This window comes from Lethenteron reissneri, chromosome 24 (genome assembly GCF_015708825.2).
Source record: "Lethenteron reissneri isolate LAM-NWPU_2019-01 chromosome 24, ASM1570882v1, whole genome shotgun sequence".
NCBI classification, from domain to species: domain Eukaryota; kingdom Metazoa; phylum Chordata; class Hyperoartia; order Petromyzontiformes; family Petromyzontidae; genus Lethenteron; species Lethenteron reissneri.
Window position 1 is genome coordinate 3,955,638 of NC_083802.1, and position 15,163 is coordinate 3,970,800.

At 43.8% G+C, this 15,163-nt stretch overlaps 1 protein-coding gene across 1 annotated transcript in view; it reads left to right on the forward strand.

The window, feature by feature from the left end:
* The first annotated feature begins 243 nt into the window (after window positions 1-243).
* The window catches only part of IGDCC3 (immunoglobulin superfamily DCC subclass member 3), a 67,600-nt gene continuing 52,680 nt past the window's right edge, over window positions 244-15,163 (forward strand). The window contains exons 1-2 of the mRNA XM_061557995.1: window positions 244-981; window positions 6,442-6,810. Of these exons, the coding sequence (XP_061413979.1) occupies window positions 918-981; window positions 6,442-6,810 (433 nt within the window). The 5' untranslated portion in view covers window positions 244-917. The remainder of the gene's footprint in view (window positions 982-6,441; window positions 6,811-15,163) is intronic.

Sequence of the window (15,163 nt, forward strand, 5' to 3'; positions counted from 1 at the left end):
GGAGGGGAGGTTAGTGGCGGTGGTGGGGGGGGGCCTGGGTGGGTTGAGTGCGTGAGCGTTGGGGGCAAGGAGAGTCAGGGGGGGGGGGTTGGTGGTGGTGCTGGGGCAGTGTTGGGGTTGTAAGACGGGGCGCTCGCACGCACGCACGCGGGGGGTGTGTAGAGAGGAGGAGGAGGGGGGGTGGTGGAGGCAGCGAAGGGGTTCTGTGTGTGCGTTAGGGGGGTAGGGGTGGGGTGGGCAGTGTTTGGGGAGGGTGAAAAGACACGGCTTGCGCCTGGGCGCTCGCCTCCGCCAGCGCACCGAGCGAGAGGCGCGCTCTCACTTTCACGCGGCGCTCGCACTTCTAGCCGGGAGGCGTCGTGCGCGCAAGGGCATCGGCAGCAGCGGCGATTCCACGGGGGCGCATCGTTTGTCCCCCCCCCCTACCACCGCCACTACCATCGTTATCACCAGCAGCGCACCACCACCGACTGCTCACAAGCACCGGCAACCGCCAGCACGAACTCCCCCCTATACCTCCCGCACGCCTCTCCCCCCCCCCCCCCGCGCGGCGAGCTCCGAGGAGCCGGGAAGACGCCGCCGCCGCGATGAGGTCGCGCGTCGCGCTCCGCGGGACAAGAGCCGCGCGCGCCGTGCGGGGAGATGCGCAAAGATGGCGCGAGCGAGATTGACCCCTCGGACCGAGCCCGGCTCTCGGCACCGCTGTCGCTACTGCTGCTGCTACTGCTGCTGCTGGTGGTGACGGTGGTGACGGTGGTGGTGGTGACTCCCGCGGGATCTTCTCGTGGGGGCGGAGAGGGCTCCAACCTCTACGAGCGTCGCCTTCGCCGTCCCGTTGCTGCTTTTTTGGGTGTTGTTATTGTTGGTCTAAACTGTTTTTTTTTTGTTGCTTCCATTATTTTTTGCTTCGCTTTCTCATGGCCGTCTCCGACAACTACCTCAGCCTCTGGGCGCCGGCGATGCTGCTCACGCTTCTGGCCGGTGAGTGAACGGTGGCGAGCGAGAGGAGAGAGAGAGAGTGGAGTGGAATCCCACTCCGTGCGCTCTCAGAAGGATGGATGTGCCGACAAGCGGAGCGCTCTTGAGTGCTCGCGAGAAGAGCAACCCACGCGCGCTCTGCAATGGGCAGCGAAAAGTTGTGAAGCCGTGGAATCTCTTCCCCTTCCCCCCCCCACCACCACCACTACTACTCCCTTCGATTCCTCTCTGCGGAGTTTACCCGTGCCTAGCCTGCTCGCTGAACTTTGTAGCCCAACAGTGGTGGTGGTGGTGATGATGATGCGCGCTCATCATCATTACCATGAATGTATTTTCTCAGCCAAATTCCGTGGATCGAAAATGTGTCACAATCGCGCCACACGCTGTAAGGTAAACAAACGTTTCAAGAAGCACGTGGCACAATTCCCAACTCTTGTTTTAGACCGCTACGGGTAGTGTGAGTTGCTTCAAACTATGCGTGCATTGGCGTCACTGCGAAATTACGGTTCACGGATGGATATTCTTTGCGAATCGGTGGTGGAGCGAGACATTCCATGGCGTTTTGGTTTTGGGATCTCAACACGATTTCTAAGCTCGGATCTTAGGCTCTTCTTGGATTGGGATCCAGTCGACTGGAGCTTCATGGCCCCACGTAAGTCCACCGGTGGCAATTTTCGCCTCGATCGTGCAAGGTACTTACCCTAGGTCTACTCAGCCAACAAAAGGGTACGTTGTGCGGAATATCAGCATCAGCACTTGATGGTCATGTTTTCGTATATCTCCATGGATTACACGTGGTAGCGTGCACCTTCTGCGGTGATGCTCTTAGTTAGATGACTGTGAGGTTTGTTCCCGCGGATTTTCATCTAAAAGAGAGATCGTTGGTACATGTGTTCGATAAGATTGTGGGGACGAGAGGTAAGGTGCGGGGAGGATTTCGTGTATGGAATCTGGTCAGCGTGGACAGAAGACAGAAACTTTATAACCAATTGAGGAGGCTCATGTGAGGGGGGCTACAAGTCACCTAATGTGGACCCGGGTTACTAAAGTAAATAGCAAAGCAGGTACACAGCTAAACAGCGCACAGAGTGACGTTGGAAATCGCATACGAATGAGAGTTCATTATGAAGCATTAAAAACAATTAGAACTTAACATTGTAAACAAACACAACGCTTTTGACAGTGAAATAGTAACACGTTTGTGCAATAAACCATGTAGAATATGTAACTGGCACACGCTAGTCTGCTGGGTGCTTCTTAAAGCATGCTTTACGGATTTTAAAACTTAACATGATTGCCAAACTACTTGTCAAATCCACGGCTGGGGATTTGTTTGACCATACTTAACCACACTGGTCAGTGCGTGCTGGTGAAAGGGATGCCCAAGGACCAGTTCAGATACCACGTAGCGTCCACTCATGTTAACCGTGGCCGGTAGTCAAACTCAGCTGGCCGTGTTTCGTGGTGCGGTGAAACCATGATATTGTAGCGTATGGGGGAACAATCCTTGTTTTAAGCCCGGTGGCAACAGTCAGGCTGGCGATTGTCTTGTTGTTATAGTTAACAGCTGCTGAACGCAAAGATTGCCAGCTGTATTTACCTACTGCTCACGCTGGTGCACCTCAAAGTGAACTGTCCTGTAGCTGTACTGTTGCCAGCCTTTGCTGCTGTTTTACAGAAAAGTTAAGAGTAGTCGAAGGGGCATTAACAAACGAAACCAAAGTCATTTGCTGCATTAGGAAGTTAGCAGGTTAAAGCTGCCTTGGTTTAATAATAGTAGAGCATGTGTTCACGTGTGCAATTCAGGATGCAAATTCACGTTTCAAACACTCATCTCCCTAACGCGAGAGGAGCTGAAGAGTATAGATGAGTTAAAGAGCAAAGTGAGGCACGCACGGAGTTGGGTTAAAAAAAAACGTGGAAGAAGTTGAGCACAGCACGTGTTCACTGTGCAAGGCCATTCCCGTCACGACTGCCTCTGCTTGCCAAGCTCACGCTTACAGGGAGAGAGGGGGGGGAGAGCTTTGTCAGGACCCTTTCAGGGTCTTAACACAAAACACTACAGTACCGCCACATAACAAAAAAAAACACCCTACCATCAAAACCCGCTTTAGCGCACATTAACGCAAACGCGCAGGGGTTTAATTGGCAGCGTATTTCTCAGCGAAAACCGACTTTGCGGTTTTTGCTTTTTTTTTCGCGAGTGCCGCGCGCGACTCGCCACGTCTTTGTTGCTCGTCCGCTCCGGTCTCGGGCGGTGAAAAGGCATTTGTGGCGATTCCCTGCTCGGGCAGGACAAAGCGTGGGTTTTGACCGGGAGAGTGATACATGGCTTTCGCAGCACGGCCGCTCACGCGACGCCTCCACCCACCCACTCACCCACCCACCCCCTCCTCCTCTTTATTGCGTTCTGCTGCACATGCAAGCCCGGCCGCGGCAACGCCGTTGGAAGTGGCCACGTATTGATTGGTAGCGTTAGGTTTATTGCCGTGTTTTTCATTACTGTTTATGGGCAGATTTGAAACATAATATCCCACTGGCCGCAACGAAAGGACGATGTGGGGCTTAATTAAAAGCTGAATGGACGAGGCTCCGCTGCGAGTGGTGGTTTTGCTTTTCCATAGGTGAACCAGAATCTTGATTGAGAGCCCTTTACGACTTCAAATTCCATTTATTTGGTTAAGGGACACCTGAATAGAATGTTGTAAGAACATTGCACTGTTGTCAGTCATGATTGCACGCGCAGGGGTGAATGTAAGATTACATTGCAAATTGTAGTATGATAGGTAAACTATTAATGTGAGAGCCCATTGAGATCACACATTATTTTCAAAAGAGACCTGGGTTACTGAAGTAAATACAAATGCAGATACTGCATGTCTCAAAAAACCTTTGAATAAGTGCTAAGCTATGACAATTCTATAGGTAAATTTTAAATTACAGGGCATATCAGCCAAATATTTGATGGAAAATATTAACTCAAATTCGGGAAAATACAAGATACAAACCAGATTAGGCAGATGGCAATAATGTGGTGCTGTGGCAGAACTCTTAACTCACAATCCGAAGGTCTGAATTTAAATCGTGGTCGAGGGTCAGCTCAATCCATCATTCATCTCGGCCTCTTGGGTCAATAAAGGAAGTCCTGCTTCGTGGGAAGTCAACTGTGATTGTCCTATGGCTAGGATGTGAGCATAATTTATGTCACAATCTCCAACGGAGGTGAGCAGATCCCAATGCCCGTTTGATTATAGAAATACTTTTCATAAATTGGGTACCAGCTGTTGGTCATCTACTGTAGTTGTAAATGTACTAAGCAATAGTAGTCGGTGTGTTTTTTGTTGAAAATCACTTTGGTGAATAACTAAACAAGCCTTTTGGTGACCGTGTGGAAAGTCTCAATGACCAAAAGCAAACTGCTTCCGATTTACGTTTAGTCCTGGTTTCCCGTATGCAGTTTATATATTTAAGTGATAACCTGAACTAATGCTTACCTGCCCGTATACTAACATGAAGTTGTTGGTTAGACAATGCGCTTATAATGGAATTGCAGCTAATTTTCCTCATTTTGCCAAGCAAATTTGGAAATTTGAAATATAAAAAAACAGTTCCAAGTGAGTCGATAGGATTTCACATGCAAATGGCACGGATGAATCCATATCTGAATAATACGTTATGAATCACAAGCCAAAACTGAGTACTGATTGAAACCTAATTTCTAGATTGAAAACGAGTTTCTTTAGAACTGTGTTTTTGTGTTTAGTTTTTTGTCCTTCCCCCGCACCTCCCATTTGCACAGTTGGCTAGGTACAGTGCAAAAGAAGTTCAACATGCATGCATACATACTGCATGCTGTCTGTCATGAGGCTGTTGTGACAGCAGACCCTTCAGTGGGTGGGTCCCTGGTGGCCCAGCAGCCTGGCCGTGAGACGCCACACACCGCCTCGTGCTTGACGCTCTTCCTGATGGGGCGAGCGTACATTTTATTGGCTGTTTTACAAGATGCGTGTTTGTGTTTTCATGCTTGTAACCACAAATGAAGTATGTTGTAACTCTGAACAGAATCTGATTGGGCGAGCTTGAGACTGCTTTTATTTAATACACTTGAGTTCGTAGGGACTATGGGGAGTCGCAGTTCCTCGTTGAAATGAGCTCTTGTCTGCATGCATTTAATGGCACGATTTGTTGCATTGGTCTTAGGATAGCTTCTAGATTTGTTTTTTACAGTTTAAGGACAAACCACAGTTAAGCATTATTTAAAACACTTATTTTGATTCAAATATATTTCCAGATATGTACACAATGTTACCAGTTCACTGACTTGCACTAACATATATTTCAGAAAGACTTATTTCATGGCATTTCTCAATGCACTTAACATTGCATTCCTCGCCATGAAATGCGCATCGACACTCTTTCCCAGTTCCATAATAATGGTGGGGATATTACATTTTACATCACGCATTTCCAGTTTGAGGATCAGAGGAGTGTTTCCTGTGGGCAGTGTTGTTTAGCACGTGTTTAGCATCAATGTAGGATTACATGTGGCCCCACCTTCCTCCCCACTGCTTCCTTCTCTGATCGCTTTAAGGGTTTTATCGCCCAGATGCGGCTAGTAGCTTCCACCAGGGAGCGGCCAGACTGTTTTTACAGCAGGAAGTAGTTACAGCAGGCCCATTCACAGTCGGCTGTCTCCCAAACCACCGATGGCTCGTGTCGACAAATCGAGCCACAGTCCGCTGCACACCTCCAGCGCACAATAACGTGCAGCTTATCCACCCAGCTCACAGGGCCTCATTTCCTGCTCTTTGTCCTTGCGCAAGGAGGCCTGCCCTGGGAGAAGCTGTGGCCATAAACAAAAAATAAGTTGCATAGTTCACTCTGAGCCACCTCTGTTCCTTACCCCTAAAGAGGTCTCTGTGATCACTGTGTCATGGAAAGCTATTAGTCCATCACGTGGCTTGCAAAAGCGTGCAGGCATGAGGTTCAATAAACTTCTGCAGCGCCACGCCAGTGTTTATATTTACCAAACGGTCAGAGCCTTTGATCTGCACTGCTGAAAGGTATTCTAATGCAACACTTTCACAAGCAACGAAATGTCACCGATGAGAAGAGTCACGTAGTTTAATAAAAGTGTAACGATGCATGCATTAATAGTTTTTTTTAACTCATGACACCTGCATCTAACCGCGTGTGGAAGATTCAACGTGTGTATTATATGTGTGTGTTAGGTAATTGGGCTCACTTTACTCATTCAGCCACTAGAGGCCACTGCATTGATTACAGTGCTAAAAAAAAATCGGCTCTTGAATGGAATCACAACCTTGAATTGGTGGTGGGGGAGTGTGGCAGCAACTTGTTGTACCTCTATAATGTAACCATTGTTTTATGCCACGATAAAAATTGCACGTGGAAAATCTGACTCTCTTGAATGTGTGACGTGCACCACCACCACCACCGCAGGGCCCTGCGCTCCAAGCGAACTCGCCTTCCTCGAGGAGCCCCAGGACACAGTGGGCGTGCGGGGGCAGCCGCTGGCGCTGAGCTGCCGTGCTGAGGGCGTGCGGCCCATCGCCGTGAGCTGGCGGCGAGATGGCGTGGCTCTAGACCTGGCCACGGACGGCGACGCGAGCAGCGGTCCCACGGCGGCGCCCCCCGCCGCATCTGCTACCCCCGCCACGCACGCCCTCCTTCCCAACGGCTCGCTGTACATCCCCTCGTTCCGCCGGAGTGCCGGTGGCCGCGAGGGTTCGGACGAGGGCGAGTACGATTGCACTGCCCAGAATCGCTTCGGCCTGCTGCTGAGCCGCCGTGCCCGTGTGCTGGCCTCAAGTGAGTAACAATGTTGTGCTGAAGGGTCTCGGAGGTCAGGAGGTCATCGTGGCCAATGCCGTCGACACCACCACACCTTGCCATCGATTATTTTGTTCTCCTGCATTCATCAAGTCTCGACGACGAATTTGGAAATCACCCACAACTGAATATTATATCATCGTCCCTAAGATGGGGGTAAAGCACCTCGGGGCATTTTAAGATAGTGTTCCTGCGTCAGTTGTATTTAAATGATGCTCTTTTGTTACTTTAGGGTGTAAACAACTATCTAACAGGAGATGCCAACGCACTTGTCTTGCGTTGGCAGCATCATAACCGTACGCTGGTGTGTGCCAATGTTGTGGTGAGAGGTTCAGGAGGTCAAGAGGTCATCGTGGCTAATGCCGTCGCCATGATCATACCTTGCCATCCATTCTTTCGTACTCCTAGATCCAACAAATCCCAACTTCATATTTCTTAATCACTACCAACTAAAACTTATATCATTGTCCCTAAGAGATGATTAAGTTCAACTAATTTGCTAGCAGAGTACTAATGTAGGTCTCAATTAGCTCGCAAAGTGACCAACCAATACGTTACATTTTAACTAATCACTTGACTTGTATACTTTAAAGGTACATTACATTTCTGAATTTTTTCATGTTTATCAGCCGCAACTGTAGTTATAGTGTTAATTTAAAATCTCACATCTCGAGTATAAATGTTAACCACCACATTCAACCCCAGGTTCTTTCTCTAGCTGCCATCCTTCAAATCCCTCACACATCAGCAGCATGACCATTCAAAACCAGATCTAATTTGAGAGCATGTGTCATCGAATGGCATCAAAAAGGGTTGTTTCAATAGGCTAAACCGTTTCATTTTCAGTCAGCATAACACCTGATCGCTATCACCGCATTGCCGAAGCCATTCCATTTGAAATCCCGAGCGCTGTCCTAATACACCATAGTTAACGCTGTAACATGTCACACACTGCAGTGAAATTGAATTTAACTACATTTAACGTTAAAATCTGCAGTTGCATGATGGAGTCGCTTAAAGGTTCGATTATAGCCTGCCGTGTAATGCTCGACTATTTGAGAGAAAAGGTAAGTGATTTTAAGTAATTGTTTGTGATGTGAATTTGGTTTGACTCTCACAGATCAATCTTTACTGCTCTTTTATGCAGTGTTCAAAACACAGTACATTCATTTGATTAACCAAACACATTTATCAGGTTAGTTTTTCCTAAGCAAGATGGCATGTATCTCAGAAACCTTTCATAGATGATACTCGAGCATCTCATCATCTCAGGACAACATTTAGCATTTTTCACATGACAGTTTATTGTGTAAGTCAATCCCTTATGGGCTTTACAGCGCTGTTGAACACTTTGGGTGAATTTGCTCAGTTATACTTTTTCAACTACGGGACAACACATCACCAACCATTGTCGGGTAAGACATCTTATGTGGTAGGCCCTCTCACAATATTTGGCTCCACCAAGACACACTGGTCAAATCATCATCATCATCATCATCAACCGTGATCTATCCACTGCTAGATGAAGAATTCCCCAAGCTCCTGTTATCTCTCCCGGTCATGCATGATCCATCTACTTGACTTGATAACTGTCTCTGCGATGGATGTATCTTGGGCGTGTTCTCTCCGTTGGATGCCAAATTGCCGTTAGTCTCGACTACCGGCTGTCATCCCTCACAGCGTCATGTCCTGCCCAAGCCCACGTATTTTTATTCAGTCAACTTGCGTATTATATTCTCCAGTCCTCTTTATGTCTCTGAGTAGAGATACAAGCATGCACATCTCCACGGTTTCCACACCACTTTTCAGAGTTCCCATCTCTTTGTTAATGTCTGTGTGTCTGATCCGAGTCATGGCAGATACACGTACACTGGCTAAACACTCTCTTCTTGCTTGAGGGACATTGATGCTCTGCTTTTCATTGTTAAGTTCCGTTTTTGAAAAGCACTCCGACCTGCTCTCATCCGTCCTATTATTTAATTACAATATTTTGATCCTGGTCCACCTTCAACAGCTAACCTGAGTATATGTTATCACGTGTGTTTTCCGAGTTGTGTCTCTCCCCAATAGTTTATTCCCTCCAACAGTTATCTTCAATCGCCATGTGATTTATGTCATACCGATTACATGGTGGCAGCTTGTGGGGGGGAGGGGGCATCATCCATCAGTGGATTGATCATGGCTGATTATTACCAAGTACAGTATTCTTATTAGCTGCAGTGAATGGCTGTGTTTTTTTTTACAATTTTTTAATTTAATTTATTATGGATCAAATAGAACAATTTTTCTCCATTGACACGTGAGGAAGAATTTCACTTGCTACTGCCATCGGAGCAGTAAGTGATTTACATCATTCGCACCGGTGCCTCAGCATGCCAGCACAGCAATTCTGACATTTGAGGCCAGGCTGTAGTAGCTTTGATTCTCTAATCACACGGGTGTGCATGACTACACACCGTCACCTAAATGTTCAGCAGTGGCCAGGGCCATTGAGATGCCACAGAATTTGGCATGTCTCTGCTAGGGTAATAAACATGTCAACCGACTGCTCTTTATGCCCATGAGAAGGGTGGAATGCAGTTCTATAGGAGGCTGTAAAAGTCACTTTGTTACACATCAGCAGAAGCATGAGAAATATGTGCACACAAAGGGTTTAAAAAATATTTTATATTTTGAGTGTGAAACAGATTCCAAAGCAAACATGTTTTTGATGGACACTAATAAGGATGTTTCATTTTATTTTATTAACGTTTTCAAGATGACAATTTTTGTTGACTGCTTATGACCAATGACCCCTTCAGGAACAGGCATGTATTTCAAATGGCATACTGTGCATCAGTTAAGGTAATACAATACTTCAAAAGATTAGATGGTAATAAGTAAAAAAGAAAACAACTCCTGTGTGCAATTACGGTACAGAATGTGAGCTGGCTGTTAGTTTAAATTGTAGGTTTATCTTAGCGACCATCAGCTTGCATCAGCGTGTGCTGTGGTTATAAGGGGAGCGTGATTGGTGCTTTGCAATCCGCACACTGTCGGCTATGTGACCTTGCTGATGCTTTTCCGGTGGTTTAGACTATTTCCTATTCGGTGGATCACTTTACAAACTCGAGTGCCTCATGTCTTAAAAGTCAACAGCATGGGTCCTTGTTAAAATGTTTGGCTGTTTAAGAAGTCGTAGTTAGAGTTGGATCATGGGATGTTTATTCCTCTCAGCAGTAGTGTGCCTGTTCGTGAGAGTGCAAGGGTAAGCTCCCAATAACAGTCACCTGGTTACCGATCATTGCATGTGTACACATCGTGCAACTGTATCTTTAAAATGAATTGTAAGCTTTGTAATGCGTTGTAATTATGTATGCGTTGTAAAACCATTCACCAAGTATACATGAGTCGTTGGGCCACCGTTGCTCCAACATGCCAACATTGGCGCAATGTTGCGTGTTTACTGGGCAGTAACGCAGGTAATTACGCGCGTTATAATCAGACATGTTAAACTACTTCTTAACGGGAGATAAACGACTGACCACTCTTCTATAAATGTAGCAATACTGTCGTGAAATTGCAACGCCATATACATTCAATAATTAGTGATCGTCAATGAATCATGCAAACCTTTTTTTCTGTGGCCGAAACTACAAGAGCACTACTTCAAACATTCTGTTCTGACATAAAAAACAAAAAATCCTCAGTCCAGATGGAACCTCATGTTCAAGTTCAGAGACACGACATCAATGGGGAAGCTTGTTTGCTTCTGTCATAGTAGTAATATTACTGGTGAATGACCTGACCCTCTCTTCACCACTCCCATCTGCCTGCTGTTTTTATCTTGGAGTGAATCCAATGTTTTGTGCTCTTTAGCGTCCGATAATTTAGAGTAGAAGTTTTGGCAGAATGCAGCACACATCTGCTAACCACCTTCCTTCTGAACCTGTGACTGACTGCTTAACAATCATCGATTGTGTTATCACGCAGCTGTGGGGCCCAATGCAGTTTAAGGCTCCAGAGAATAGAAAACAAATCTAATATAAAACAGTCATTGCAGATTTTCACAGTCGATGAAATGTTAAAGGTAATAATTTTACATGGTATTGTATGGAAAATTCCTTTTCATGACTTACAAAACCACATTGGACTGAAAGGATAATTGCTAACGTGTTTCTTTCTCGACTGAAACAGGGGTTAGCAGTGCACTGCATTGTGAACTCAGTCACCTGAGTTTCATTCTTGTACGCGGTTAACATCGGTGGTGAGAGATATCTGCCTACTGCTGCTGCTCCCCACTTAATCAACTCATCTAGTAAAGCGTGGTGTTGTTAGGCTTGCATCTAGCAGTGGATTGACAACATACTGTCATTTACTGTTTATTAATACAGGTATAACTATAATACTTGGTTGTAAAATATCTGCCATCACTGTAAATCTTGTTCTATGTTATTGCATATCCATCGTGACTTTGCAGTATATGGATGTTCAAGGAACTACACTTTGTTTGCAAAGACGATGTGTACAACCAATGTTAACGGTGTTATGATAACTTTATCAATTGCTCATATTCTTAGGTTTTTTCGGTAAAGTCACGTAGGTAAAACATTAAAATTAATAAAAGTAAAATAAAATAAAAATCACGACGTTTCGGAGGCAACACAAACGTTAGAATTCAAGACGGAAGCTTGTGTTGCCTCCGAAACGTCGTGATTTTTATTTTATTTTACTTTTATTAATTTTAATGTTTTACCTACGTGACTTTACCGAAAAAACCTAAGAATATGAATCCTTGCAGTCACGAAAGCTTCAAATCTAGAATGATCAAGTGCTGTACAGGGGAACATTCTTGGGATACTGTGCAGATAATTTTCATCGATCCATTCATCTTTCTACTGCCATGGTGTTCAATCTGTTCTTCTCCTTGTAGGATTTATGAGTTCTGACAGTTGGCTTAACATTTGGCAGGAAGTCACATCGCTCTGTCATCAGGCAGAGTTTGGAGAAGACATCATTGTTCGCAGGCCCAGACGGCCGCTGAATCGGAGGTGATACAACGTGCGTTTGTAACAAACATATCCCTAGTGATTTCATTTGCTGTCAGATTTTAGTTTTACATCATATTCTTACATTGTCGTTTTTTTATGTTTTATTGAACGTTAGAATTCAAGCGTATTCACAAGTGCTAATAGTGTAGCATTTACTCAATGATGTATAAACTATATAGTTTTAACATTTCTTCTCCAGTAACTTAACATGTGTTCATGGACATATGGGGGCATTAGGAAAGCAGTTAAACATGACATTAATTATATTTAATGCTGAATTCCATAACTGGCAGCATTTGTAATACTACATTATAATCTACTTCAGGGCAATGTACAATTTGCGTAGAAAATAAACCCAAATTTCAATGATCCCATTTTCATATTAGTGTCGTCTGAATACCATAATTGGCTATGTTTCTCAAATCATCAATGGCAAGTTATGTTTCACAATGGTTGGACACACATATACACACGTGTGTGTCACATATAACAATAGATGTTGCTAAATTCTGACAAATTTTGTTAACAGTTATAAAAAAAGAAACATCAAGTTGCACTTTTAGAAGTTTGCACTGCAAATCCTTGTGGGTATGCTTGCAATCACAATCCGTTGTTTATATTTCTGCATCTACCCACAATATTCCATGATGCATCTTATATTCTTTAGGGGTTTGTATACGTAGTAATTGATGGTAGCTCTTGTTACCAAAATTGCAGGCGTTTAACTTCACGTTTTACTTGTCAGACATCTTACTTGTGTTGTTTTAGTCGTACTGGAGGATTTAAATTACTGCAATTTGTGAATTGCAGGTGAGTAGGATACATGTCTAGAGATTTCTGAGTTGGCAAAGCCCACACATGAATGGAAACCCAACGTTTGTCAATGCAGCCTTCGGGTATATGGAGTTCTGGCACTTGACCAGGTATTATTTCAAGGAAAAATGTTTTGTTTGCGATGTTAGAAATTAGAAATTACAACTTCCAGTGGTGGAAAGGGAAGGCTGTCGTAAATCTAAATTGTCTTCTTTGCTTGGATGTTGCCGTCTGCGGCTATGAATTCTGGCAGTGGTGGCCATAAATGCTGTTGATTTATTCATAAGATATAAAATGTGTTTTAAAAAGGGCTGTAGACAGAAGCATATAAAATGCATTAAAACATCCCCGCAAACACGTACCGCCTTTCCACATGGGAAAGTTACGTACAAGGTGGAATCAACATCGCAGTATTATATATATATTGATTCATCTGCATAAACAGACTTGGTACTGTGTATACAAATACTTATAAAATAATCTCTTTAAATTAAATATGAGCAATTGCCTTTTGACATTTGTATGATTTTCGTGAGTATATTTTGGCAGCCTTAGACAATGTGTTATCACATTTAAAAACATATATTGTGTTGGTTGTACATGCGAACAGTTTCATTTATTTTTTATGGATCATCAAAAAATATAACACCTATCAAGTATAGTTAAATGGTCACATGTAATGTTTTAGGTTACATGTACGATTGGGAGCCAGCATTTTCACAGAATTCAATCGGTCAAGGCGGGAAGCATATATATATAACGGGACATATAAGTGTAGTATAACACTTGGATTTGCTACACTGCCCCTTTTCTGTCTACCACGTAGCCCTGCAGCATATAACAACCTTTTACGTGTGGTGTTCACACACCCATGCACTACGAGGGTTATACCATCCTTAGCTTCTGAGATATGATTACGTGATTGTCCGAATTGCAGGTGGTTTCATCGTAGGGAATTTTGTCGTAATTAGCTGGTCACAGTAATACGTGTATATAGTTCCTATTTCATTTAAAAAGGGTTCATTAAAATACAATAATTGCATGAGAAGAAAGGAGTATCTCGATGATTCAGCCAAATGACCTTTGGGAAATATTGAGGTTTATAATGAGAGTATTTTAAATGTCCCTTTACTTTCAATAGGCATAAAGAATCCTGACATTAGTACTTAAAAGGAGTAAGGTTAGCCTTCGAGTAAAAGTCAGAGTGTCTTTTAACAGCAGCCATGGAATGCTGTTCATTTCTGTTGAAGGCCTTTAGCCAGTGGTGGAATTTCCACATTCCCTTTATGGGAGCCAGTATTTTCACAGAATTCAATCAGTGGTGATGGAATTTACAGTACAATATGAATTGTGTTTGAACAAAACAATTATGGAGCTTCGATTGACCCGGCGGATATTTTTTTCATCTTTAAAAGCGGTCATTCAAATGTAAAGTCGTTTTTTAGATTATATATTTTTAAAGAGTGTATATAGTATATTTTGTGTTAAAAGGTGTAATTAATTCTTTTGAAACTGATTTTTAGACCAAGAAAGCACTTTATTTTCATTCGTCATGAATTTCAGTGAGCAGTTTTGTTTCCGTTTGTAAACAACTTGAGGGAATACGTCTGACAGCATGTCGTATCAAGCAGCACGATAATTCAGTTAGCCAGGGGGATAGATACAGTACGTACTGTTCTTAAATCATGTGTTTTTAATGCACATATACATATTTTTAAAGCCCACCTTTAGAGTCTCCCAGATATTCCTTTGGGGTTCACAAGTATCCTTTTTAGTTATAGCGAATCTCCGTCCCAGCAGCCCTGATCTGCCCTTCTGACCTTTGTGGCCCCTCCCTGGTCATGCAGCATTGCCCTGCCAGTTATTTTAATCCTTCCTTCTAATCCCTGCAGCACAAACGACTTCTCCAGTTACCACAGGCAAGTAATTGGCTGTGAGTTGCGCTTCTGATTCTGTTGCTGCTGCTGCTGCTTTTGCTACCTTCTGCGCCAGGATGGCTGCGACAGAGAACCTCAGGGATCTGATAAACAGGCTCCGAGTCAAGAACTGCTTTTCCTTTTATCGGCATCTAGGATCTTAAGTTTGTCCCACACAGCACTTTACACTCGCTCTCTAATCTTACCTTGGGCCCAAAGTGAAAATGTGTTCTTGAAGAGTATACACTAGCAGTGCTCGAACCCTTTTCAAAGTGTTTATTGATGTAAAAAGAAAGTATTTTTGTTTCGTATCAATAATGTTCCGAATGTAGTGAAAGGAAATTCCTTATATATATTTATTTTATTTTAAATATTGATTTTATTTACTGTTTTATTCAACCGGTCTTTTTTAGCTTGTAACATTTCATTCAAGTAACAAATCTCATTGTGGGTATACAGTACTGGATTTGGCTTTAGTTGTATTTATAACGTTAATATCATCGTAAATCGTTTAGAATGTTAATGCAACATTTCCTAAATGATTAATGTGATTTTTACAGCTTAAAACCTACA